Genomic DNA, 25,236 nt, shown 5'->3' with positions numbered 1-25,236 from the left:
GGTAGGTCTGAGTTTGGGTCTTGTCTTTATTTTGAACCCTGGGATGGATGCAGTGGCTTCTGGGATGGGGGCGAACGGGAATCACAGGAAAAGCAAAGCCAGTGTGGTCGTGAGCATCTGTGTTAAAACAGATTTGCTTGATGAAGCATTTTGAGCAAGTTATTTAATGAGTGATTGTTATCTTCCTTCGGGGGGAAATGCATATGTACGTCTTGGCAAATAGCTGCATCTGTAGCGGTTTGGTGGCACTGAAGCAGCACGGAGAGCCTGGCCAGAGGCTTGTGGCTGAGCCTGAGCTGCCACCGCACCCTAGCACCGTCCTCCACCGAGGCTGTCACGTATCTCTTGTTTTATAAGCTCAGGATTTTCATTATACAAAATCATGTTATTCTAATGTTTTAGTCTAGAAGTGATTATCTTGTTCAGAGAAATGAAATAAATCCTGCATTTAAATACATATTTCTTTGCAGAGGCTGTGACCCCTCCAAAGTTACTCCTCCCTGGCCCTGGCCTGGCACCCAAGGGCATGGGCAGCCATGGCAGCAGGGCTGGTGACCAGGGCCTGGGTGACAGTGGCCTCAACATGTCCCCAGGACCAATTCATGCCATTCGGCAGTGCCGGCAGAGCCAGCTGTTGGCTGCAATGGGAACTCTCCAGACACTTACAGAACAAGATGCAAAAATACCTCTTCTTGAAAAATCTGTACCCAGCAAGAGGATGCTGTATGTCCATCAGAGAGGGAAATAATCCCTGGTTTGTCAATATTGCTTTGGACTCTGAAATGCAAAGCTGGGTGCTTAGTCTGCATTGGGCTGGCTGAGCTGTCAAGGCCCAGGCCCATGGGTGCCACCACCAACACTCCAGCCACATCCCCCAGTCCCATGGAGACACAGAGGATGTCCTGGATGAGGTCCTGCTGTGGGGCACCTTGGTTTCAGCGACCCCATGGCTTGTACCCTGCATGACACACCCTTTTCTGGGTATTTAACAGTAATACTAACTCACTGATTAGGTGTCTGGAAACCCTCTCAAATCTGTATTGCCTGAGACAGAGCCTTGCAGTGGTTAGCTCAGCCAGTTATTACTTAGCTTTCTGACTTCAACCCCACAGATCAGCCCTGCCCTCCCTCCCTCCAAACCTCACACCAAGGGGTCCATCTACCCCAAACCTGGGCCTGAGGGCAAGTCCCAGGGGGCCACTCATGGCTGGGATTTTGTGGGTCTGCTGTATGATTAACTGTTAAGCATCTTTTGGAAAATACGATAAAATAACTTTCTTTGATATGCTTTCCATCCTCAAAAAAATGTGCTGTATGAGTGTTAATGAGCCATTAGATAAGTGAACTGCAAAGAGGCCGCCAGAAGCTATTCAGCCTGTCACCCTGGGTGGTGGGTGGCCTTGGCTGGCTGCTGGCCACTCACCCAACCGCTCTTGCACTCCCTCTCCTCAGCAGGATGGGCAAAGGGGAGAAAACCGTGGTGTGTCCCTGTTGCAGGGGAGGAGATCAAAGGTTTGTCATCCTGAGTTCAAAACAGGTCATCATTGCCACACCAGCACCTCCAGCTTCTCTCTTCTTGCCACTGCTCCTGCTCCACCTTCACATGCCCTGAGCAGGATAGAGCCTGGCAGGTCACCGGAGAGGCTGCAGGAGCACCCCACCAAAGGCAGGGTCCTGGGCAGCCTGGGCAGTGAGCAGGAGGTGGGTGAGAGGACCTCCAAAGGTGCCCCCACTCTCACCCCAGCCCTCCTGGGAGTCTGAGGGCAGATTTAGGAGTGGGATGTGGGGAACCCCGGTGGACCACTTCCCACCAGCCTGTGCAGGGCTGGGGAAGGGACAGTGGGTGACTGCAGCCCCAGCCCTCGCCCCCCTGCCCGCTCTGCACTGCCACCCATGTGCACCCCATGGGCACCCTCTCCCGTGGGTCTGCACCCGGGGTGTGCCCAAACCGCTGCTCACCACCCACCCTCCCCCAGGGCTGCTCTGCTGGGTGGCAGGGTCCTGGGGTACCTCCAAACCGCCCCCCTCCCTGCCTCGCCCTCCCACTGCTCCGGTGAGCAGCTCACCAGCCATGGGGTCCCCGGGCTGCCCCTGCCCCCAGCACCCAAAGCCAGCGCCCTGGGAGAGGCGGCACACAGCAGTGGGCACTGGTGAGCTACCGGCTCGGAGCTGAGCTGCCTGCTTCAGCTGCAGCCCCGATTGCAGCAGGGGATGGGGATGGTTTGGTTCAAAGACTTTGCGCTGCGGCTTGTTCAGCTGGCGATGCTGGGGGGAGAAGGGATTAACCCTGGCACTGCCGTGAGCGAAGGTCTGCAGGCTGCGGCTCCGGGTGCCAGAAACACGGGATTAACGTGTTAACTCACTGGCACACTGTAGCAGAGCGATTTTTCTCCCCCACCCCCTTTTTTTTTTTTTTTCCATAATTAGCCCATTTTAACATCGAATTGTTCCCCACTATAAGAGGTCCTCTTCTTGCTTAGTGATGCTGGCAGCTATTTTTATGGGAGGCATCTGCCTGAAGCGCCTGCCTTCCCTCTGAGCACAAAGAAGGCCCATTCCCATGCTTCCCGCAGGCTCCTGACGGGGCGATCCCGGGAGCCGCTGCAGAGCTGGGGCCGCGCCGCCCCCCGTGCCCGCTGCCAGCCCCAGCGCTCGGGCGGGCTGCCATGGGTGGGATGTAGCGGACTGCTGCATCTGGGCAAAGGAGAACCGATGGCTATTGCTGGTCCTTAGAGACTGGCTGGCGAGTCGATGGTTCTTCAGCCGGCAAGGCTGCCTGTTCAGCAGTTCGTGGTCCCGCGGGGTGCTGGAGCCAGCGCTTGCAGCATGCCTGCATTGATTTAAAACTGGCAACCAGAAACAAGCCTGCATCAAGACAAAGCGGCGGCTGCTGCTGACAGTTCATCATGAAGGAACAGCTTTATGTTTCTGAAAGCACTTGACTGGATGGATGCTTTTGTCTAAGAAGCAGCGAATACTGCAAGGGGAGATCTGAGAGCGAGCTGAAATCTGCTCTTGCGATTGCTTTGTCAAGTTCGGGGCTTCTCTCCTGGCATCGCAGGGACGCAGCCTGGCTCTCCTGGAGACCCCCGGTGCCTCGGCTACTTCTGTGAGTTCAAGGTCGGCAGGTTTCCTCGGCAGCGCTTGGGACCCAGCCCCGTGCTGCTGGGCAGCCTGCAGCCCACGTCAGGGTGGCCGGGGGCTCTGGCGGCGACCTGGACAGTGACTAAAGGTGTACCGAGGGCGCGATGCAAGTGTCCATCGCCTGCACAGAGCACAACTTGAAGAGTCGAAATGGTGAAGACAGGCTCATCAGCAAGCAGAACACCACTACCCCGAACGTAGTGAATGCAGCCCGGGCAAAATTTCGGACAGTGGCTATTATTGCTCGCAGTTTGGGGACATTTACCCCTCAGCACCACATTTCATTAAAAGAATCCACCGCAAAGCAAACGGGCATGAAATATAGGTATGGTCACAGTATCATTCTTTGTTACGTTGCAGTATAATAGCTCTTTACTTTGCCTCTAAAAAATTGCCTGCCTGGATGCATCTGATTTTGCAGAGGAGCTCTCTACTAAGGTTATTAATAGATTTTTAAACTTGAGCATAACTGAATAGCAGTTGGGTATTAATGTTGTTGCAGGTATATATATTTGTGATTTTATACAAAAAACACTTGCCTGGGTAGATTGTATACAACACTTTGAACTTACGACGGTGTTGTTTATATGGTTTCTATTAAATGCTCAATATAACTTATATTGGTACTAATGAGCAGAAAAATCAATTAGCAAAGTATGTTTGAGGCTGGACAGGAAAAGTTCATTTGCAGTATGTTGTATGGAGTGAAAAGAAGTGTCTACCGTGGGTACCATTTCGTCACGGTGATCACTTACTGACTTTTCACCTGGTTCACTTAGTGAAGATGAGATCAAAGCCAATTTTAGGGGAAATGCAGAATAAAAAAATGATAGGCATTCTTATAAAATGCTTCATGCATCTGACAGATTTTTATTCCTCCTAACCTAGGCAGGAAAAATAATGAACTGCTGTGACTTCACTCTGAAGTGCTCAGTGTGGGCAGCTGATAAGCTTCTTTGTCATTCTTTCAGCTGAAAATGGGAAGGATTTCTGTGACTTTCGTGGTTGGCATTTGCCTGTTCAGGATGTCCCTTTCAGCCCCTAATAGGTGACGTTGTTGGGACTGGGAGACAAGAACCTCCCAAGGCAGAGGTGCTGCCTCCATGAGCAGCCCCGTGCAGAGCAGCCCGGTGGCTGGCACGAGGGGTCTCCATGGGCAGGGTGTGGGGAGGGCGGTGAGGGGTGCAGGGCTCCAGGCAACTTTAGCCATGCTTGTTCCCAACCCACCAAACAATGGCCGATGCTCCTGCATAGCCAGCCATACCTGCTCTGGGGGAGCGACTCGGGGCGAGGATGGTTTTGCAGTTACGCTGATTTTACGGTCGTCAGGACTAATGCAAAGCCAAGCTGGCTGTGGCACTGTTACACGAAATTCAGGTACGAGTGTGGCTCAGCACAGGGTTTGGTTTAGGCAATTCTGTAGTTATGAAAATTTCAATATTAGCTCTTCAGGCACCGCATAGACAGGATGCGTGGAAGCAGAGTGTATGGGATGTAATTTGCTGTGAATTGTTTGAAAGGCTGATAAATAACACAGAGGCTTTGCCTGAGCAGAAGCCCGGCCTTTCTGACTGCTTGGTCCCGTTATTTGGCCATGACCAACTTCTAGCAGGAGCATTGCACGCTCCCGCCGCTTGCTCCCTGGCACGGTGTCAGCAGCAGAAGTGGTCCGAGTGGTGCTCCCATGGCAAGCCCGGGGAGAGAGTAGAAATGCTGATTCGAGTCTCCCGGAGCCAGCTCCTAGCCTGATGGGGTGCTGGGGGGTGGCGTGGTGGGGCAGGCTCAGTGCTCTGGGGGTGGGGGTCCCAGGGGATGGCAGCAGTCCTGGCTCCCAGGTGCTGCGGGCTGGCCCCGTCTGCAGGGAAGGTGATGCTTGGGGGATGGTAGCGAGTCCTGCCTGAAAAGAGGCAACTCTCAAAGTCAATATAACTTGTCCTTCAATCAGATGCCTGCGGCCTCCCAGTGGAGTTGGGGCCAGTGGAGTGGTGCCAGCCAGGAGCTCCCTGTGAGCCTTCTCCCTTCCTGCAGCCCTGTCCAAGCCGTTGCACCTCCCTGCCTCAGCTTCCCCTGTAAGCACATCTGTGGGGGACGAGTCTTTGATCATGTCATTCAGAGACATGATCTGTTACCAAGTTGTGGCTTCTGCTCATTAGGCTTACGGACACTGTGTACTAATTTTCAGCAGTTATCTCTGCTGATTTCCCGTGGGCTCCCGGTGCTATCAGTGTACTGACACGCTGGGTAATTGCAATTCTTTGCTGCCCACATCATACAAACGCTCCTGCAGCCTCCAAAGTTGGGCCTTTGTAAACCCTTTCTGGCTTATTTCTAGATAAGATTTCAGTACCGAGGGCTGAATTCTCCTGTGGCATCCAGCACAGCCCTGACGGCCCTCCCAGCTTCGGCTGCCTGAGACCTTGGGAATTGCATCAGGAATAGCATCTCGTTTGTGACAAGGCTGATGTTTTATCTTTATGACTAATCCCTGTTTCTGCTCCCAAATCTCTCTATATCTAGAGCTGATTTCTCCCCCAAGAGAAGTGGTGAAGGGGTATTTGGAGGAAGAGCTGAGTAAACCTCCAGGCTCAGCTGTGATGCTGCTGAATTGAGATAACCTTTAGTGAGGAAAGACGCCTACCAATGGTGATGGAGCTGATATTTCGTGTTCATCTCTGAGCCTGGTTCCTCAGTCCAAGGGAAAACCAGTGCTCAGAGAAGCCAAAGGTTTTTCCCAGTGTCTGTAATATTAATCCTGTAAAGTCCTCAGCTCCCTTACATTTGAAGCTGAAGTCCTTCCCAATTAATTTTCTGCTTGAATTACCTCCCTGATGCTAAGCTATACAGTGTGTGCTGCTTAAAATTACACGCTAGCTAAGCTGCCCCTGTTTTATTATAAAAATACTGATAGCCCCTCCTGCCTTAGACCCTAAACAATGCTGCCGCCCCCCTGGCAGGGCTGCCCTGCAGCTCCCGCACCGCTCCCAGGATGCTCCCCAACCCTGGCACTGCCTCCCCCGGCTGCCAGGCACTCCTGATGCCAGTGGCATTATGTAAAAGGGAGAGACAGCGACTATGCCTGTGACAGGGGTGGGGGCGGGAGAGGAGCCAGCTCAGGGACTTTTCATCAAACGACATGTTTCTGGACCCATTCCAGCTCAGAGGCCAAATTGGAGTATAAAAGACAAAGTTTAACTGGAATAAATATGTTCACTGGGGAACATCTGCAAATATTAGGACTCAGGTGCGTTCCCGCAGCGTTCGCGTGAGCAAACCTCTGCTCTTCCTCACTAAATCTCATTTCACTGCCTCCCTGTCAGATTGTGGCATCAGCCAGACGGGACCTCCCCAGACATCACCTCTGCTGTCACTGCCAGGGACAACCCCAGCTGCCTCCTGTGTACAGCAGGCAAATGGGGAGAGGGGTTGTTCCCTTTTATCCTTTTTAATGATCCAGATCAGTCCTGCTGGTGAGCCTGCCCAGATGCTCAGGGAGGGTATTTGGGATCACTTCAAGTCTTCCCTTGAATATTATGTAGTTGCAGTGCTTGGCTTGGAAAATTGCAATCTGCTGCACCACTGCTGGAAACAAAGGATGTATTTTTACATCCCTCCCATGCTGATGGAGAGCCTGCCTCCCTCCTTCTGCCTGCCCAAGGGATGGCAGGCTGGGTCTTCCACTGCTTTGGCCCATCAGAAGGTCACATCCTGGGTCCTTTCCCTCTTGATTTGCCACCGTTCTTTTTTTCATTTATTGTCAGCCCAATTCAAGCTGTCAGTAAAGTGAATCCAGTGGGGCTATTTGGGATGTGCCATGGCTGGCACAAAGAACAACTTCTCAAACTTAGACTCATACCAGTCTTCCCATGCTCACATTGGCAGCCTTGCCATCATGCAGGCAGCAGGGCGAAGGCTCGCCCCAGAGCATCCCGGCTCCCCGCGAGCCTGGCCCGTGCTAAGGACATGGCAGGGAGCTCAGATGCACAGGGCTTGGAGCTCAGCTCTGGCTCCATCCACTGCACTGCCAATTCGGGGCCATCAGCAGTTAAGAAACAGTCCTTTGTGAGAGCTCTGCCTGCACACAGGCACGAGGGACCCAATTTTTGAAGCTCAACTATCTATTTGTGTTCATAAATAATTGATGGCAGCAGCTTTGGCCATTAACTCCAGTGCAAGCCTAAAGAAAAAATTCTTAACTGCAAGGGCAAGCTGGTGGAGTTAATAGTCCGTGCTCACCCTGCAGCCAGTGCAGGGCCTGGGGCAAGGTGCAGAGAGGCTGGGCACCATCTCCCGGAGAGGAAACCCATCCCTCCTGCTTGATGTGGGATACTCAGCCCTGTCTCATGAGCTGCTTGCCCATGGCTGCCATGCATGTGCCACTGCAACACTGGGGCTCCTGCCTGCGCTGCTGAGTTCTCTGAGGATGGGCATTAGTAACAGCTAGCAGTGCTGTAAGGAGGCAGCAGTAATTAAAGCTCATGCGGGGAGGCCAGACTCAGAACCTGTCCCTGCTCGGTCAGGTCTGCATGGAGAGCTGCCCTGCTGCTGCAGGCGCTGTAGGGGAAATGGTGTTTGTTACAGCTGCTGAGCGCTGGACATGCAAGGATTGCATGTCGTGTTTTGCAAGGTCTCGAGCAGCTGCCCAACCAAAGACCTTTCCCAGCCACCTGGGAAGTGCCAAGCTCTCACCAGTGCCGCAGCGCTCAGCCACCGGCTCGGCACCAGCCGCTGCTCTGGAGGGGAAAACACTGGCACGACCCCCAATGTGCATGGAGGGTCTGGAGGAGACCAAGCTGTCCAGACACATGGTGCTGCTGCCCGTCTGCTCCCTTGTCCCGGAGCAATGGGTACATCTTAGAATCGTGGGTGCCTGCGCTTACAGCCAGCCCGGTGCAGGGTGGCCTGGTCAATCCTTTTCTTACTTGGGATTTTTCCTGGCTCACCGCCTGGGTGCTGCTGCTTGCCAGGCTGCAGGCTGTGGGACCTTCCAGTGTCCCCGGTGGCACTGAGGCAGTGCCCTGGCCACATTGCAGCGGAGGTCATCACATCCTGCCGGCTAAAAATTCCTCTGCAGTTTGAAGGCATTTTTCTTCACTGTGTACCTGAAATTGTTGGTTCTTGTCGAAGCGCATTAATAAAGAGCTGCGAATGCATTGCATCGCAGAGGTGGGTGTGCTTCTCCAGTGGCTCCGGTGGGATGCCTCTCTTCCCCCTCCTGAAAAGGCAGCTGCTTGCTTGACTTAGCCAGGGTCAGAGCAGCGCTCCATTGACTCTGCATACCAATTACAGACATCAAAAAGGCACAATAAAAATACTATGGCAAAAAGAATTCCTCATCCCGCTTTTCTGCCTGAATAAATATCCTCTGGCAAACATGATTCAAGTACATAACAAGTATAAAACTCTCAATCCCATGGTTAACTCAAACCTTACTGGACCCGGCAGGTCCTGGCTCGGAGGCAAGCAGTGCTCTGGAGCACCTTCCTCCCAGGGTCATCTGGGAAGGGAGAAACACAAACCTGCTCCTGGGAAACATCCCGCAGCCATTCCCCCTCCCTGGAGAGGTTCCTGGCACAGCTGCCGGAGGGACAGGGAGCTCTGCAAAGACCCAGAGCCATGTCTGAGACGTGTGATTACCATCAGGAAAATGACTTTTGCCTCTGTGATCGCCGGCAGTTTCTTCCACGCCTTTGAACACACTCCAGATGACCCGTGGGCTAGAAGCAAAAATTGCACTACTTTTATTACAGTGCAGATTTCAGATGTAGAAGCGTGGTATTATTAATGCTAGAAATGCATTGTAAAGCACGCTTTGTATGCAGATCCCATGCAACATGCCTGGCTTTATAGCCAGTGTAATGTGGGCTTACAGGAGTCAAAAGCAAACTTTCAACCTGCCAGGTTTGGAAAAACACATGGGTCAGTTTGGACTCCAAGATTAGTTTGGAAACAGAAGAAAAATTGCTTTGCAGTATTTCAGGACTTAAGTCTTCTTTCTTCTTGTGTCATACTATAAGCACTAACCATAATCACTACCTCATATATTTAGGAATCCATGGTTTATTTAAGTCTTGCTGCAATTACGAGCAGTTTTAAGCACTCACATGCAAATGGCACAATTATTTTGATATAAAATTGCACATTATTTCAGTAGCTCTCCACATCAGATTGATTTTTATGGCTCATCATCTAATCTTCATTTTATTGCTGTAAATTAAGACCAATCCAGTGAACAGAATGGATTTACACTGAATTCACAATGTGTTTTCCCCCTAGGACTGTAGCCTATAATGGCTACAAAGAAGGCAGGAATAACTCAAAGAAGGAGAAAAAGGAACCAGTTGAGAAAGCAAAATCTGTGCCGATTTGTGCTGCTTTCAAATTCCTAATGGATCTCCAGGAGTTTGTAGCTGCTAAGTAAGGCTGTGGGTTCGGTGTGGTATGGATTTTTCTTATCTCATTACATTGATGCAAAAGCCATGTTTAACATCGCAATGCTAAAACCACTGTAGGAAAAGTGAGCTTTAGATCTGAACACACATTTACTTACCATGTAAACTCTGAAGATACAGCATGGAGTTAGTCAAAGGTATACTCACTCCCTGGTTTCAGCAAACGAAGACTTTGCAGACGTCTCGCTGAATGTAAGCACTGAGAACGTACCTCCTCCTCCAGGTTTCAGATAGAGCAAAGTAATCTTTTTTTTTTTTTTAAATGATAGTGGCCAGGTGGTGCCTGCCTGGTTGAGCATGGCTGCTACCCAGCTCTCCGCTGGTGGCTTTGCTGCTGGAGGAGCAATGCCCAGCGCTGGGTGTGCTGCTTGCCAGGCCGCAGGCTGTGGGACCTGCGCCTGCAGGCTCTGCCCTGCTCTCTGCTCACCTGGGTGCACAGAAAGGATATCTTCTGCTCAGTGTTTCTCATTATCCCCTCTCTCTGCTGGAGACCCACCCAGAACAAGAACCTCCTACATGAGCTTTAGCCAATTGAGAAATGGATTTTTAGTGTTATTTCCAAGTGTTCCAATATTCTTCATAAAAATATTTCTAACTGATCAGGCATTCTGAAAACATCTGTCCACCAGCTTAATTATATCTCCTCCAGCGAGGGCTAGCACAGGGAGAAATATGCAGGCAGTCGGAGCAGCGCTGGCTCGTGCATTAGCACAGAGCAGGGACTGTTACACAGAGCACAGGTGTCAGCATTTGACATCGTCTCCACCCAGCTACACCGTGACAGTCCCCAGTTCCATGGGGAGCATGGCGTGCAAGGTGTTTCTCATCCCTCAGCACGGCGTCCTCCACTCCCCATGGAGCAAGGTCTGGGGATGCCGGGTTGCCTGTCCTGGCCTCTGCATGACACTGGGGACAGGAATGCTGTCCTGTGGTGCTGGTGGCACTGGGGGACACTGGGGGGGGCACAACAACAAGCCAGGGCTTGGTCCCCATCAATTCCCCACCCCCCCTCATTTTAATCCCAAGGGAGAGCGATGAGCTAAGGAGAACAAGATTGAATTCAAGGACAAATGGTGTTTTAAAGAGCACGCATTTCATGTCGGTTTTGTTAAGCAGAAGCAAAATGATGATATCTTAAGGAAGCTTTTAAATAATGCAATCATATTCTGGCGATGAGCTGCACAGCCTCTTGAAGCTCGCCAGCGGCCAAGCCGTGCAGGGCACAGGGCAGTGGTGCAGGGGCACAGGAGCAGCCTGGGTGGCTGTCCCCATCACAGCACTGCTGCTCCCTGTGCCGCCCAGGCCGGCGTCCGCTCTCCCGGGGCAGTGGCAGCTGGTGCTTGTCCCCCTGCCATGAAGCAGCATGTGGCAGCTCCTGGCTTGCAGCGGTGGCTGAAGCAGGTTCCTGACCGACTGGCTGCTAAAACTCACCCTGCTCCACCTGCTCATCCTGAACCATTCCCCACAGCGTGATATTTTCCATTTAAAATCTGCATGACAACATTAATCTAATGCTTAAATGGATGGAAGAAAAGATGTAATGCAGAAACACTACTAATTTAATTACTCGTGAAGTGCATAGTTTAAGATATTTAAAATGTATTATTTTAGCATGGCTCCTTTGGCAAAATCCAATTTGAATTTTGAGCATGCTTATTTTTATTTTAGATTAATGTTATAAAACACCATCTGTAGAACATGTTTGTTAAGAAATTTATTCTCAGTAAGGAAGGAAAGCTCTCTGCATGCGACTTGGCATGAGCCCAGAGGTTAAAGCTGCGGTGACATTTTCCCTGCTACAAGTCAGTGGACATGTCCCCTTTGCCTGGGTTTCAGCGCATGCTGAGCAGTGTGGCAGGAGATGGACGGCTCCATGGAGATGTTTCTACAGCTCCTGCTCCCACAAAGCGTCCACATGTTTCAGTATTCGGAAAATATCAAACCAACCAAGTTCTGGTGGTGCTTTGTGGTGGGTGGATACTTGATGTAAAGTCAGTAGATAGTTTTGATGGGTCTTGCTAGTGCACAGAAGGATTTGGCTACCATGTCCCTTATCCCACCCCTGTTCTTCGGCGTGGTCCAGGTGATGCTTCCCATCACTCTGCAGGAGTCAGAGCTGTGTTGGGTGGGCGCCTCTGAAGAGGTTCAAAGGTGTTTGCTCCTGAACAAACACATTTTAGAAGCTGATCCAAAGCTGTTTTCTGTCCGTGCCCTCTGCTGCTGTGCTCACTGTATACTGCTCCGGAGGAGGCAGAGAGGATGAAGGAATACAGCAGCCCCTGTGAGAACGAAGTGGCCCTGGGATGTAGGAGAGATTGCAGCCTTTTGGAGCAGGCTGTGCCCTGTCTGCCGTCTGCTGGGTCACTCCAAGTGGCTGGTGGGACACAGAGCTCTGCTGTCCTGCAGCGATGCCCTCGCTCTTCCCCACAGCAGCCTCCCCTGTGGGAGATGCAGCATTGTCCCGTCAGCAAACCAAAACTTGCTCCTCATGGTATCTGAATGTATTGGAAAAGTTCCTCAAACTATTTTTCTAGCCCAATAAAGCCTCCTGGCAGGTGGATGGAAGTGGGGAGCAGTGCCTGGCATCCAAGATGCCTTTCCCCAGGGTGCCTGGGTGCTTGGTAAGGGCTCTGCAGGCACAACGTTAAAGAGTTTTGGGAGCTATTTTGTGGCAAAGCACTGCTCGGAGAACAAACAGAAATAATCGATGGGACATAGGGCTTGAGAAGCAGAAGCAGCATATTGAAAAACAAGGTCCCAAAGTTTCTGGAGGCCCTTTGTAAGTGGCACCCAACGAGGTCCTGGTGCCTTGCCTATAGCAGCTCCCAAAGAGCTTGTGTGCGCTTGATGCCTAGTTTTTGCTTAAAGTGTGCAACAATTGTATGAGAGTTTATTGCAGGGCCTGCCGGCAGCTTAAATTCAGCTGGATGCAATGCATCTGGAGAACCTCAGATTCAATAAATAAGATGGCCTCCTTGCACAGAAAGGGCACAAGGGAGGTGATAGCTGGGCTGAGGCTGTTAGGATTGCCTGCGCGTACACCCAGGCTGCACGCTGCTTGCGAAGGGGTTGTGCAAGTCGTCATAAAAAATGTGCCCTGTGTGTTAACAACAAGGCTTCAGAAATATTTTGGGTATGAAATTATAAAACTTTTATGGCATACCTATATGCTCCTGTTGGCATTACATTTGACAGAAAAAAACAAGTACTGCCTGGTTCGCAGCTTCAGCTGCACCGGCTGCAAAACTGTACTGCAACCGATTTCAGAAGTACGTAAAATCTGTCAAAAATGTCCTGTCTCTCTGAAGAGGTAAAAGTCCCACACAGCAATTAAAACAAAAATTCAGTTATTTTTCACAGTCATCTCACCTCTATGAAGGTCTGCCTCAGCCTGCTTATTTTTAGAATGGTTCATGCAAATGGTTTTTACCTAAATATTTCTGCAAGAATAAATTGCCCTTCCAGAGTGAAAGGCTCTGACCCCGCTGTGGGATGCTCCCAGCTGCAGAGGGGCCAAACCTACTTACAGCTGTGCTGAGCACCCAGCATTTGTCCAGGGCTGCTCAGATTCCTTCCTGTTGGTTGGTCTTGTGATTTTGCCAGAATTAGCCTCTCCCGCCTGTGGAGAAAATACGTGTTTTCCAGTTACAGCTTATTTAATCACTTCAGCTTAGTGACTAATACTTTCCACGGTGGGTCAATGGATGGGGAAGGAAAAAACAGTGATGGGGGTTTAAATTTTTCATTTTGCCTCTTTCAGTCTAGAGTAGTACCGAAATGAGAGAAACTGGCATCTATTATTTATGACCCTATGGGATGTGCTGTCTAGTGACAGTACAGTCAGCACCCTACACACAGGTATGATTTGCTTAATAATTTCCTACATGAATAAAGTGGAGTCAACCTGGGCATCATAACAGGGCTAGGCACATGTTCCAGGTTTGCTGGGTCTTTGCCCAGCCCTCTGAGACCTGTAGCACCGTGGGGTTTGGTACTGCTAAAGGGGGTTTGGGGGAAGAAGTGGATTAACCTGTGCACAGATGTTAGCTCCTTGATCATCTCTTATTTCTGGAAATAACTTGATTCATTCAAATCCTTTAGGAAGCACAAGATATTTTTTTTTTTTTACAAGGATAATATAATTCCCTCAGACACTTGAAATTCTGCACTTTAAAAGCATCACTGCAGAATGACAAATATTTTTCTTTTTGTCTCTTTTTTCCTCGGGTCCCAGAGCTGATGAAACATGGTGGGGGCAGGAGAGCCGTGGGCTGTGCACCTTTCCAAGATGCTGTTGCTGGAATCGGGGCCCCCCTGGTGAAGCTATTCCCCTGGGAACGCCAGTGCTAGCTCTGCCCCTCCTCCAGCGTCCCCACCCTGCTCTCCCGGCCATGGAAGCTCTGGGAATAAAGATGTCCAGCTGCTGCAGTCACAGCAAACTCTCCACAACCATTTCTGTCCCAGCTGCCAGGCAAGAGGCTGCCCGGGCAGCATGTGTCCCCGGGGGCCAGCTGCAGCCCGGGGCGGCGAGCGGCTCCGCTCCGGTGCCAGCACCCAGCCGCCCGGCAGACTGCCTCTTGGCCAGGCTCACCGGGAGCTTGGGCGGGAGGGAGGGAGTGGGCAGGAGCGTCGCATGCGGGAGCCTCATTCATAGCATGGATCCCGCGTGGGGAGGCTGAGCACGCTGGCACGTCTGCCAGAGCCACGCGCGGCAGCCCCTGCGCTTGGCTGCAGCCCATCTATTTTGCCTTATCTACATTTTAATGCGTCATCTGCAACTTTTCTGAGGATGCAGCCAAAAAAAATTCTGGGGAATTTCAGCTGAAGCGACCACCTACGCACCCGGTGGCCCTACGAGTAAGGGAGATGAGTTGGAAAGTGTGAAGCGAGCCAAGAAACAGGGGACAGATGCCATTTAGGCACCTGCTTCGCCCCTCACACCATCCGCGCCTGGGCTGGCTGCCCCTCCTGCTGCCAAGCCAGGGCTTCCATTGCCCAGGACCTACCTCCTGGCTTTGCTGCTATTGTTTTTCAGCTCATCAACAGCCATCCTGCTTTGCCCCTGCAGCTATTCCACTAGTAACAGGGTTTTTTTTCCTATTTTGTATCATTGACCTAATACTTAACATCAATGCTGCAGCGGTGGGGATAGTCGCCAACTGCCCCAGACCCTGTTTTACTGCAGTGGGGAACACAGGGCAGCCACCCTGTCATGATGCTGCAGAAACCTGGGTGGGAAGGAAGATTCTCAGAGGGCCTGGGACAGAGTCATCTATCCACTTCTACCCTGAAACAGCTTAGAAAGGCAGCGTTCCTCCTGGTGCACCTTCACCATGTTACTGCACACATGTGTGATACAAATCAAATCCTATTTTATTTTTATAACATCTTAGGTAGAAAAGATTATAAAGTGGTTTGCAACGCAACAAGCATAAGCATAGTCGAACACTGCAAGTGTAAGATTGAACATTAAAGCAAATTTAAGAGTATATGTGCTCAACCAAGGATATATACCTGTGTTTTAAGCTCACTCAGGTATCTGTTGGGCCATCTATGCTGGTACAGCTGCTGCTACAGCTCTGCATGTTCATCTATGCTTCTTATAATATGAAAATAGAGTTAAAAATTTCCTGAGATTTGATGCTTTGCATAAATGTCAGTACTTCATCAGAGCCAGAATTATCTCTGTCTTTGCTGCAGCTTTATGGCTTGAAGCTGTCCTTGACTCTTGCCCTCGCATGGAGCCTTTGCTCAGATGTTGTGCCTTGGTCTGAGCATTTGAAGGTCCCATGGCTGCAAGCTGCTGGGCTTGGGCATGGTGGGGCACCATGGGCATAGCCGGACACTATAGGTCTGTCTTGGCCAGGGGTGTCTCTGGTGGGTGGTGGCAAAAGCACCTGCGTCTGGCCTGCCCTGGCTGTGGCAGCAGGGCTGAGCTTGCCTCTAGCCTGCCTGGCACTGCAAAAGGTGTTTTTCCAAGAGGAAACTCCACAGCTGCCCCCTGTCTCCCTTTGCCACCGCTGGGATGCACAAGTGCTGCCAGGAGCCTCCATGCTGCTCCGACATGCCCATACAGGGCAGCTCAGGTGGCCTTTCAACTCGTATTAGGGTGAAACAACTTCCATTTAGACATCGGGAACATTTCTGTGGGACAAACAAGAAGGTAGTTTGTATTAGAGTAAGGAAAGAAACTCAGTAGGGTTTTGGTTAAAAATCACCTTTCTTGCATTCCAAGGACTAAGATTTTTAAACCCCATCCTCTTATAAACCATTTTCTAGGTAGAATGTGTTGCGGACATGACAGGCAGTTGAAAGCATCAACAGAAACAGCAAATGTGGCTGGTGAGGCATCGCGCTGATTTTTGCAGCATTACCCAAAATCATAGAATAATACAATTGTTTAGGTTGGAAAAAACCTTTAAGATCATCAAGTCCTAGCACTGCCAAGACCACCACTAAACCATGTGCCTTGGAGCCATGTCTACGCAACCTTTAAATACCCCCAGGGATGGTGACTCCACCACCTCTCTGGGCAGCCTGTTCCAGTGCCTGACCACTCTTTCAGTGAAGTGATATTTCCTAACATCCAATCTAAACCTCCCCTGACGCAGCTTGAGGCCATTTCCTCTCGTCCTATCACTAGTGAGTTGGGAGAAGAGACCAACACCGACCTCACTACAGCCTCCTTTCGGGTAGTTGTAGAGAGCGAGGTGGTCTCCCCTCAGCTTCCCCTTCTCCAGGCTAAACCACCCCAGTTCCCTCAGCTGCTCCTCATCACACTTGTTCTCCAGACCCTGGCCCAGCTCCGTTGCCCTTCTCTGGACACGCTCCAGCACCTCAATGTCCTTCTTGTCCCAAGGGGCCCAAACCTGAGCCCAGCATTCGAGGTGGGGCCTCACCAGTGCCGAGCACAGGGGCACCGTCACTGCCCTGCTCCTGCTGGCCACACCAGTGCTGACACAAACTTCCAGGCCACCTGGGCACTGCTGGCTCATGCTCAGCTGGCAAAATGAAAAAAAAAATATGAAGTGGGGTACAGTGATTTGCACCTGCCTGTAACCAAAGCTTGCTCAGGATGTGCAGGTGTCCCAGCAGCACACAGACCTTCCTCACATTGTTATTTCTGCACAAGTAAATGGGTTTAGAATACATAAAACAGTGGAAAGCTGCGATTCTGCATCACTGCAATTACTGCTAATACGGGTGGTAATTTAGTGGAAACTGCTGTGCGTGTTGTGAAGTGTTTTGTTCGCAAAATGGGAGACAGAAACCATTATTTTTCTCTCTTCCCACCCACACCACTTAGAGGCAACCTCCTGCCATCGGAGCTTGCTGAGGGGCAGCAACTGCTTGTCTAAAATCTGCAGGTCTTTTTGAGATGATGAGCAAAATGAAATTCAGTCTTAAAAGCAGGAAACCACCCAAGTTTAATTAAAGAAGAGAATTAACACTTCCATGTTGCCTCACCCTCAGTTCACAGCAAGAGTAAGCCACACTGGGGGCTGTTGCAGCCTGATGAATCGTGACAAATAGCATTTACTTGTCTCTGAGATGTTAGGAGGAGCTGAGAACCCTTTGGTGAAGCAGTATGTATCTTCCCCTGGGGAGGCAGGGACCTCCAGAGCCTGAGCAGATGCTGACAGGTCACCTTAGAAACTTGTGAGGAGACCAGGAGACAGTGTGTTTTCCTAGAGCACTCAGAAATATGGACCGTCTTTGCTAAGCCTGAGCTGTACCATATCCGCGCTGCTCTCTGGTTTGGCATTGCCAGGCTATGGAGTTGTCTGTGTGTGTGTCTTGGGAGATGTTCAGAGGAGCAAAAGCCCTGCAGATGCAGTCTTGCTGGAGGGGTAGGTGTCTCCAACGTCACAGCTTTGGGAGCATCCAAGACACATGTCACCCAAAACTTCCAGCAGTTTGCACCAGGAAGGCTCTGGAAAGGCTCAGTGATGGTGGTGATGAAAGCTTGACCGCGCAGAAGGGGGATGGCCTCTCTCCTGCCTGTCCTTTTCCCTCCCTGCCATATCGTGCTGGTTTGTAGAGGGCACCCCGTGTCCTGGGGACTCCACAAATGTTCTCCTGGTGTGAGAGATAGCCCCTTCCTCACAGAGCAGGGATGGGGGGTCAAACCCCTACTTGCTGGGTACAAGCGGGGAAATTCGGGGAGCCACAGCTGCCCCTCATTGCCTATTTTAATGCAGGAGATGGGCACAGGGTCTGCAATTGCCACCAGCTCCCTTTGCTCAAGGGGTGCAGGCTGGCTCTCTCTGGCATTTGAAGGGGGAGAGAAGCAGGGTGTGATATGGAGGGTTCATTAATGCGTGAAGCAGCCAAACCGGTGACGGCTTTGTACAGTACGAAGCAAGCAGAAGCGCTAAGGCCAAGCATGGCTCCAAAGCCTGGGATTACACTTTGTTGTTCCCCACTCTGCAGGTCACAGGTGAAGGATGTTGGATGTGCTGCAGCAGGAGAGGGCAATTGGAAAGGGTCTCTACTTTAGTCAGGTTTTTGTTGTTACTTGAAACAGCCTCTTTATTTCAGGGAACAAATTACATATTTTATTCATTTTCTGTGCAGAAAGGAACAGTTCTGGAGCACTAATGGGGATGTTTCTAAGCAACGTTGTTTTCCCACCACCAGCTTCAGGAACAGTGACCTTTTTTTTACATTTTTGTAGCAATAAACCAAACTGTCTGCAATTTATGTGCAGGAAAACCTTGTCATGGTTCCCCCACTTTTGCTTAATAAAATGGGTGGAGGGGCTGCATCACCGTCTTGGGCCTCACCCCTCAGCCATGAGGGTGTGTGCAGGCATGCAAGGAGGGCTGCGCCATGCTTGGGGTGGCCAACCCCTCCTTTCTGGTGGTGGAGGTGGAAGATGTCCATGAGGACACCTGCAGGCAGGTCTCTGCTCCCGAAGATGCCGATGCTTCTTCCAGGGGCTGGTTTTGTGCCCTTCCTGATTCCCTCTGCTCTGTTCAAATCTCCTCTCTCCCCTCCTGCCTCCTTCCCCCCATCTATTGCTCTCCGCATGTTTTTCACATGCCAGAATACTTAGAAATGCCTGGGGACCGCTGGGTTTTGCCTCCCCCACACACCTACCTCGTGCCGAGGCCGTTGGCGTGGCCGTGGGCACAGTGGCGTGGGCAGCGGGAGCTGGCGGTACCCCGTAGGGGGGTGAGTGATGCCCCCGCAGACCTGGGACCCCCACGCACCCTCCCTCCCTGGGGGCTTGTAAAATGAGGTCCTGGGGGTCACCTGCTACTGGGGCTGCTTCGGTGGGACTGACCCGTGCAGGATCTGTTTCCTCGGTTTTGTATTTCTGGTAGAGGTTGGCTCCTGTGGGCAAAACCACCAACACAGAGCAATGAAATTGGGACTGGAACAAGTGAAAAACAGCATTATCTGATTTCTGTCGAGCTCTTCTAAGCCTGATGATTCTTCTGTGGGTGTGGAGTCGAAAATGTTTTAGTCATTGTATGTGTTATTGCAGAGATTTTATTTAAAACTTATGTTTTTTCCTTAGAAAAACCTCTCACTCTCTCATTTCTGATAGGTAAGTAGGTAGGTAGGTAGATAGATAGACAGACAGACAGATAGACGGGTTGATAGACAGGCAGATAGGATGATTATCCTGATCCCACTGTACAGATGGGAATACTGGAAGTAGATAAGCTTAAAGCAGGGTTTGCTCAGCGCACCTCAGACTGAAAGCAAAGGTGCTCAGCAGCTTTGTCTTCCAAGCACCCAATTGCCACTTACTGTTTTAAAACCTTAAACTCTTTGTTTTTAGCCTCCACAAAACACGAGGCTATTTTGAAGATATTTCCAGGCTGGCTGGATGCAGGGTGGGGTGGGCTGTCAGCATGCAGAGCTGATGCCGGCTGAGATCCCAGCTGGGATCAGCTTTAACTTTGCTAAAGCACAATGCAGCAGGTAAGCTCAGCCTGGTGTCAGACACCAGGTGAAGTTTACCCCGTAAGTGGAGGCAGATGGTTTTGGATTGAACGGGAGCCAAGTCCCTTTCTGCAAACCAACAGGGACACAGTGGAGGCAGAGGTCAATGCAGGTGCAGACATCTGATGGTGTGCAAGCCCTGCCCAGCACCGGGAAGGGAAGATTTGGCCTGATCTGTGTGTGTGCGTTAATGGAAGTGACCAAACCCAAACTCTACCTCCTCCAAACGATGGAAGGCAGCAGCAAAGCAAATCTCCCACCTGGGTAATGAGGATGTATTTTCTTGTAATTGCTTTGTTCCTTAACAATAGGAGGAACCACTTGTAGGTTAATGAGTTGATTAAGCAGCACAGGTGGCTCAGGCGGTAAATGCCTGCCGGGAGGGTGGTAGGTGCTGGTTCAGTTGGTTGTGTTCTCATGCAGGGGGGTTTGTGACAGGTATCAGGTTGCTGCTCCTCTTCCAGTTGTGTGTAATGGGAAGTGTCTGGTACCTCTATGATGCTGTTGTGGGGCTGGAGAATTAATGGTGAAGGGTGCCTTAAAGAAGGGAATTACTCTTCCCTACTGCTTGTTGAAGTGCAAGGGGAAATGGGCTTGCTCTGCACCAGGGCTGGGTGCTGGGGTAGGTGTTCTCTCCTGTTGGGGTACCTGGGGAGTCGGGTCTGTATGGTTTGGGGGGATCCCCCTTGCTGGGTGTGGCTCTGGAGGGATGCGGAATGCACTTGCCAGTGGTGAGCAAGGGGTGCTGAGTGCTGCCTGGGCATGTGGGCTGAGCTTGGTGGCTGGTTGTGGTTCCCTGAAGCCTCGTGTTACAGCTGCCTCTAGTGCTGCAGTGTTCACTGCTGTTGATGCACTCTCTTCCCGATTCCCCTACATTAGAATTAATTAAAAGCGAATAATTACAATCACTTTCTGCCCTGTACCACAGGAGACAAATACCACTCCTGCCATATGGCATGGGCTGCTTTGTAGACATGTTTCCTCCCCTGCCTTCTCCCCCTTTTCTTTTAATTAAGGAGACTGTCAGCTCTGAAAATCCCCCAGACCTGACCAGGTGGTGGTGTGCCATGGTGCTGGTGGCAGACCCGACTGTGGCCTGCAGTAATGCTTTGCTGCTGGGGATGGGAGCCCTACCAGTGGTGTAGGAGGACCTGGGGGTGTCTGTGCACGGTTTTGTGGGGGTCCCTCTACCCCAGTGCTTGTGGGAGGCACCTGGCACCCAAGCAAATGTGGGGCTTCAAATGCAAGAGCTGAATTAGGCACTTTATTAAAGCCTGTCCTGCAGCTGCCTGGGTTCACACAGCCTGGCTTGGGGTGGGTTCAGCTACTGCTTGTCCCAGGGGACACTGAGGTGCTTGGCCACAAAACAGGAACCTTCCCCTCTGCCAACACTGGAGGGGTATGAGGTCTGGGGGTGTTGTGAGGGGTGCAGGGCTGTGCTGTTATGCATTGCCTTATCAGTGTTTATAAAAATGTCACTACAGTGGGATTTTTTACCAAATCTTCTCTCTTCTATCAGAGCTGAGCCTCATCTTCCCCAGGATCCCCATGACCCCACTGATTTCTGGATTTCCTGTTGCTTCTCACAGCTCCCCAGGATCACCATTCCAGCTCCTCCTGGGAGCTCTCTGCTCCAGGATCATCCCACCCACCCCCCATTTACATTCCGCCTAAAACTCTCCTCTTCCCCAACCCTGATAGCAAGACTTTGCTGTGAGGAGAGCCAGGTCAGCCTTGTGATGCTGCCTGTAACCTGGCTTGGAAAAACAGGCAGGAGGGCATGGGGTAGCGCTGTGCAGGCTTGTGTGGGTCTTGCTGCCTGCAAGATATATATATATATTTATATATATAAATTATATATCCCTTTTGGTCTTGTTCAGCTCTGCACGGTCAGCACTTACTCTTCCAAGGAAATAATTAAACTAAAAGTTAATATAAAAGCCATTAAGGAGGCATTGGGTGAGTGCAAGAGGCTAAATGAGGACTGGGGAATTTTTCAGGTCTTTTGCAGTCCTCGCCGCTGTACCATGTTAAATGAGGTTTAGGCAGGGGCTAGACTGGGCACCGCTGGTTTAAGGCAAGGCCTGTGTGCTTCTCATCTACGTACAATTCCACTTGAAAAGGTTTTCCTCAGCTTGGTGAGGGGAGCCCTTAACAACCATGGGATTATAATTGGCCACCCCCCACGTACCCTGTGAGTTAATTGGGAGAGCAGCATCCCAGGGAAAGGCTGTTTTTCAGCGAGAAATGGTTTAGTGTTACTTTAAAAGCTGGCTTAAACAGAGGAGATCTGGAAGAGGCTTGCAAATAGTTGTTCCAGTGAAAAGTCTTTCCTAACAGTGTAATGGAGTGGAACTGAGGAAATAAAAAGCTTTGGTTAAATACTGCAGAAACTTCGTCACAGTGGAGCGTGTCTGAAAGGGGGAGCTGGAGGCTCCTGTGAGCAGGGCAATCACTGCAGACAGCCAGAAAGGGCTGTGTCTGCACCAGGGGAATGGCACAGTACGCCCTGGGCTGCACCTGAACCTCTGCTGGGTTGGATTTTGCAAGATGAGCATAGCTCTTATGTATTAGAAAATGGGGGGAAAAAACCCCTGCCATTAGGGTGTTGTGGCTTTGTCCTTTGTGTCCCTTTTCATGCTCAGCCTGAGCTGCCATGTGCCTGTTTCTGCAAGCTCAGCGGGAGCCCCTGAAACCCAACCTGTAGCAAGTTCCAAATTTACTTTTATAGAGGCATTCTGTACAATTAATGCTTGCTTGTATTATGATGAAGTGATGCTTGTGCATGCCCTGGGGCACTGCTACTTCATGGGGTGGTTAGGGTGGTTGCAGGGCAGCTTGAATAAGGTTTTTAAAAGTAAAACCTGCAACTAGGGGAAAACTTTCCAACTGATTTGTTTGTCTTCTTTCTTTGCCATTAGAAGAATGATTTAAGACTTGCAGGTAACTAGCAGTACTCTAGGATGTTATTCCCATCAAATATCCTTCCTGAGAAGGAGTTAAATGGGTTTAAAATTGCTACACAGTCAAATTATTCTCACTTTTCATTGACAAATATTCATTAACCAGATTTTATGTTTCAGACACAATCTAATCTTCCTATGTGGCCACATAGCAGGGAAAAATCCCCTGGGAATGGATTTCACCCTCGTTTGTTCCTGAGACTTGAAAAACTGTAACGTCTTCCCTGCATTTTTACTCTCAGGCTTTATCCCAGATACCTCTCATTGCTGTTATTACCCTTCTGCATAGCATGTCAGTCCCCTCTTTTCCCTTCGTGTTGCTTTTTGACTTCCTGACGTTAAACCAAAGAGCTCTTGAAGTCAAAAGTTGCCGTCTTGGTCTTTCTCAGGCATGTCAAACCCTGGCTTCCCAGACACGTAATAAGCTACTCTTACGCACCATTCAAATATAATACATTTCTCTACCTAGAATTTTTCCTTGCTTTTGCCCATAACTTTGTGCATAGTAAAGTGAGTAACAAGTGAAATGCATTCTTTTTCCACCTCCCCTTGCTTTGGGGAACTGAAGGCTTTTGCAGACCTGAGCATGTAGATAGGGCTGGATCCAGGCTGTGCTTGCAGTGGCTGGTCTCCACGTCCCTGCACTGGCTGGTGTCAGCCTGTAAGCACCCGTCTTGTTCAGCTACTTGTTTCTAGCAAAATCATTAACTTGGGCTTATTCAGCATTGCAGCTGGGTCCGAACCAAAGTATATTTTATTAGTATAGTTTCCCCCATGCTTAAAAACTAAGCCATCTGGTGGGTTTTGGTTGTGTTTTTTTCTCTCCATTTATAAATGAGCAGCTGTGGTGGGACACAGGGAGCCACACAGGGTCCCCAGCCAGGGCTGGAGCCAGAGATAAGGAGTGGTGCATTTGCTGGAAACAAGGAAATGGGAATGAGAATTAGTCACTGAAGTGAAGCTGAGAGCTTTTCATGCCTTTGAGTCACGGGGACCCAATAACTGCTGCCCAGGCAGAGGCTCTGCGTTTTGCTGCAGACTGGGAAGAGGTGTGAGCAGTTGAGCACAGATTTTCCAGGTCTCTGTGCAGCTGAAATAACCCCTTCACCTACTGACCTGCTGCCTGCTCAGCTGGAGCACTGCCTGCCAGGCCACCAGGCAAAAAATGCAAGTTCAGCCCAGGCAAAAATCCCTACAGCACTGGGGACTGCATCGCTGAGCCTGAGGATGATGGAGGAGGAGGATGAAGAAGAAGGTGCAGCGTATATGCAACTCTCTCCATTAGCAAGAGAAAACAAAAACTTGATATTCTTGGTGAAGACCTGCCAAGTGGCAGAGGGGTTGGTAACCAGCCCTGTGGATGTGCCGCCCATTTGGGTCCCGCTGCTCGAGTCGCTCCTTACCAGCAAGAAGGTGCCATTCCCTGCTGGCTGCGGGCTCCTGGCCCTGGCAGGCACTATGCTAACGCCTTCTTCCCAGCCTTTTCCCCGCTGAGGCCATTCACACACACTGCATGGTTGTTTGTGTGGAGTTTGCTGGCATTTAGCAGCAGCAGCCATTCCTGGAGCCTGCCGGTATATGGATAACGCTGCCGGTGTCTCGGAGCATATCTCCCCGCATCGCTGCCTCTTAAACACCACCAAGAACCCACATTTCCTTGGGAAATGGATGTGCCCTCTGCTTGGAAAAGCCTAGTCAAGAGAAATATTGCCTCTCCATGCACACTGTTTTGGTATCTCGGTGTATTTTTAACAACATCCCTGAGTTGCAAGCTGTGTTTTCAATGAATCAGGCATTCCTCTCGTGCGCTCGTTAACCCAGCACAATCTGGCGAAGCTGCCAGTGCTGTGGGGACAGTTGTGTTAGTTCAGACTCCCAGCTATGCAGGCAGGGAAAATATCACCTTTGTCTTATGGCAGAAAAGAAGAGCTATGTTAAACCAGCATACAAGGCTGGGCTGCTGGTGGGGGCTTTGCGTCCCCATGCCTTTTGCTGTCCCCTGGGCTGTTTGGTCCCAGGCACTGTGACAGGGCAATACCTGCTCCCTGAAGAAGGAAACTGGAAAGAATTAAAATTAAAATACATCTTTCATAGAGCTACAAAAGGCAGAAACAGTGTGGTGCGTACCTTCCCTTCACAAAATAAGTTAGTGTCCTGCGGTCTTCAGCATGTTGAGTGTGGCTATAAATGTCCTAATTAAAGGTTTCCGTGAGCCAGGTGCATTCAGTGAGGTTTGCACAGCTCCTGCAATGGGCATGCTGAGTGGGGCTGCCCACAAAAACCCCCACATCCTTCGTAGAGCGGGAACTGCTCCCACTTCCATGCACCTTTCCCCATCCCCCTGGGGGAATTCTCCAGTGGCCAGGCTCGCCTGTCTTTGGCTCCGCTCTGCCATAGCCTGGGATTGGGCAGCACACCAGCATGGGACCGCTTAGCTTCAGGCTTTGTTTTTAAAGAATTCAGGAGCAAGGTGTTGAATACTTTCGGGTCTTGCTCTTGGTTCAAGTTTGGGATAAAGAAAACGAAGGTAGTTTCAGATTGGCACCTAGAAGCAGTGTGGAAGGTGCCATGCAAGCTGCAGCCAGAGGGACGGGGTCCTGGATCAGGCTGTGCCGAGCTGCGCAGCTGCAGGTCACCCAGGCAGCTGGATAAAGCAGCAGATAAAACTCTTGGTGCTTCTCTGCACATGGCTGGGTTGGGCAGTGATTTGTGGGGAGCGGTGC

The 25,236-nt window shown here is 50.7% G+C and overlaps 1 protein-coding gene across 3 annotated transcripts in view; it reads left to right on the top strand.

Annotated features, from left to right (window-relative positions):
* Nucleotides 1–25,236, top strand: part of KCNAB1 (potassium voltage-gated channel subfamily A regulatory beta subunit 1) — a 75,889-nt gene that overhangs the window by 19,806 nt on the left and 30,847 nt on the right. Inside the window, exon 1 of one of the 3 annotated variants that reach the window (XM_075098619.1) lies at nt 3,168–3,469. The exons of the other annotated variants lie outside the window; for them this stretch is intronic. Within the exon in view, the coding sequence (XP_074954720.1) occupies nt 3,249–3,469 (221 nt within the window). The 5' untranslated portion in view covers nt 3,168–3,248. Of the gene's footprint in view, nt 1–3,167; nt 3,470–25,236 lie in introns of those variants that run through there. 3 annotated transcript variants of the gene reach the window in all.

This window comes from Phalacrocorax aristotelis, chromosome 7 (assembly GCF_949628215.1).
Source record: "Phalacrocorax aristotelis chromosome 7, bGulAri2.1, whole genome shotgun sequence".
In the NCBI taxonomy this organism is placed as follows: Eukaryota; Metazoa; Chordata; class Aves; order Suliformes; family Phalacrocoracidae; genus Phalacrocorax; species Phalacrocorax aristotelis.
Note: the sequence above shows the minus strand (reverse complement) of the source record. Positions and strands in the feature narration are given on the sequence as shown.